At 37.6% G+C, this 638-nt stretch overlaps 1 protein-coding gene across 6 annotated transcripts in view; it reads left to right on the top strand.

Annotated features, from left to right (window-relative positions):
• Nucleotides 1–638, top strand: part of LOC119586305 (CKLF-like MARVEL transmembrane domain-containing protein 4) — a 23595-nt gene that overhangs the window by 14915 nt on the left and 8042 nt on the right. For all 6 annotated transcript variants that reach the window (XM_037935011.1, XM_037935013.1, XM_037935012.1 and 3 more), the window contains exon 3: nt 402–575. In XM_037935011.1, the coding sequence (XP_037790939.1) occupies nt 402–575 (174 nt within the window). The remainder of the gene's footprint in view (nt 1–401; nt 576–638) is intronic.

Raw genomic sequence — 638 nt, 5'->3', positions numbered from 1 at the left:
TCTACCACAGACTATATGCTTCCTTTATTTGGTCCTGGGATCACGAGAGTTGCAGATTTGTGTTTGAACTCCTAGACCATCATGGCAGTCACACAAATCATGCAGTTGAAAGTATGTTGTGTAGACTATTAGTTCACAATCTTATATAAATAACAATATGTTCCAAAAGCAGAATAATTGGCCTACAAAGTGAGAGTTGTGAAGAAATTGCTGTTCCCTACAATAGGAAGACCTTACATAAATAATCATCATGCTAGTAATATTTTTTTTTCAACTTAATTTTCTTTTCCTTTAGTGTGTATTTCATCTGTATAAACCAGAGTAATACCATTAGGTTTCTTTGCTAATTAACTGAAATTTAAGTTACATCTTCGCAGGCTTCATTACTTACTCTTTTCCAGGTTGTATGCATCATAGTCTTCATATGCACAATGCTGTCAAAGTATCCACGCAGCGACCCGGCAAACTGGCTGAGTTTCGTGGCCATGGGAGGATTCTGGGCCTCGGGGTTGTTGCTCTTCCTGTTCGTGATCAATCTCGTCTCCTTCCTTGCAATCATCCCTTGGCTCAAACTGGTAGGATACCGAGTTTCCTTGTTTTCAGGAATGTTATTTATTATTATTATGTATGATTCATTT

This window comes from Penaeus monodon, chromosome 21 (assembly GCF_015228065.2).
Source record: "Penaeus monodon isolate SGIC_2016 chromosome 21, NSTDA_Pmon_1, whole genome shotgun sequence".
NCBI classification, from domain to species: Eukaryota; Metazoa; Arthropoda; class Malacostraca; order Decapoda; family Penaeidae; genus Penaeus; species Penaeus monodon.
This window is presented reverse-complemented; position numbering and strand designations above follow the sequence as displayed.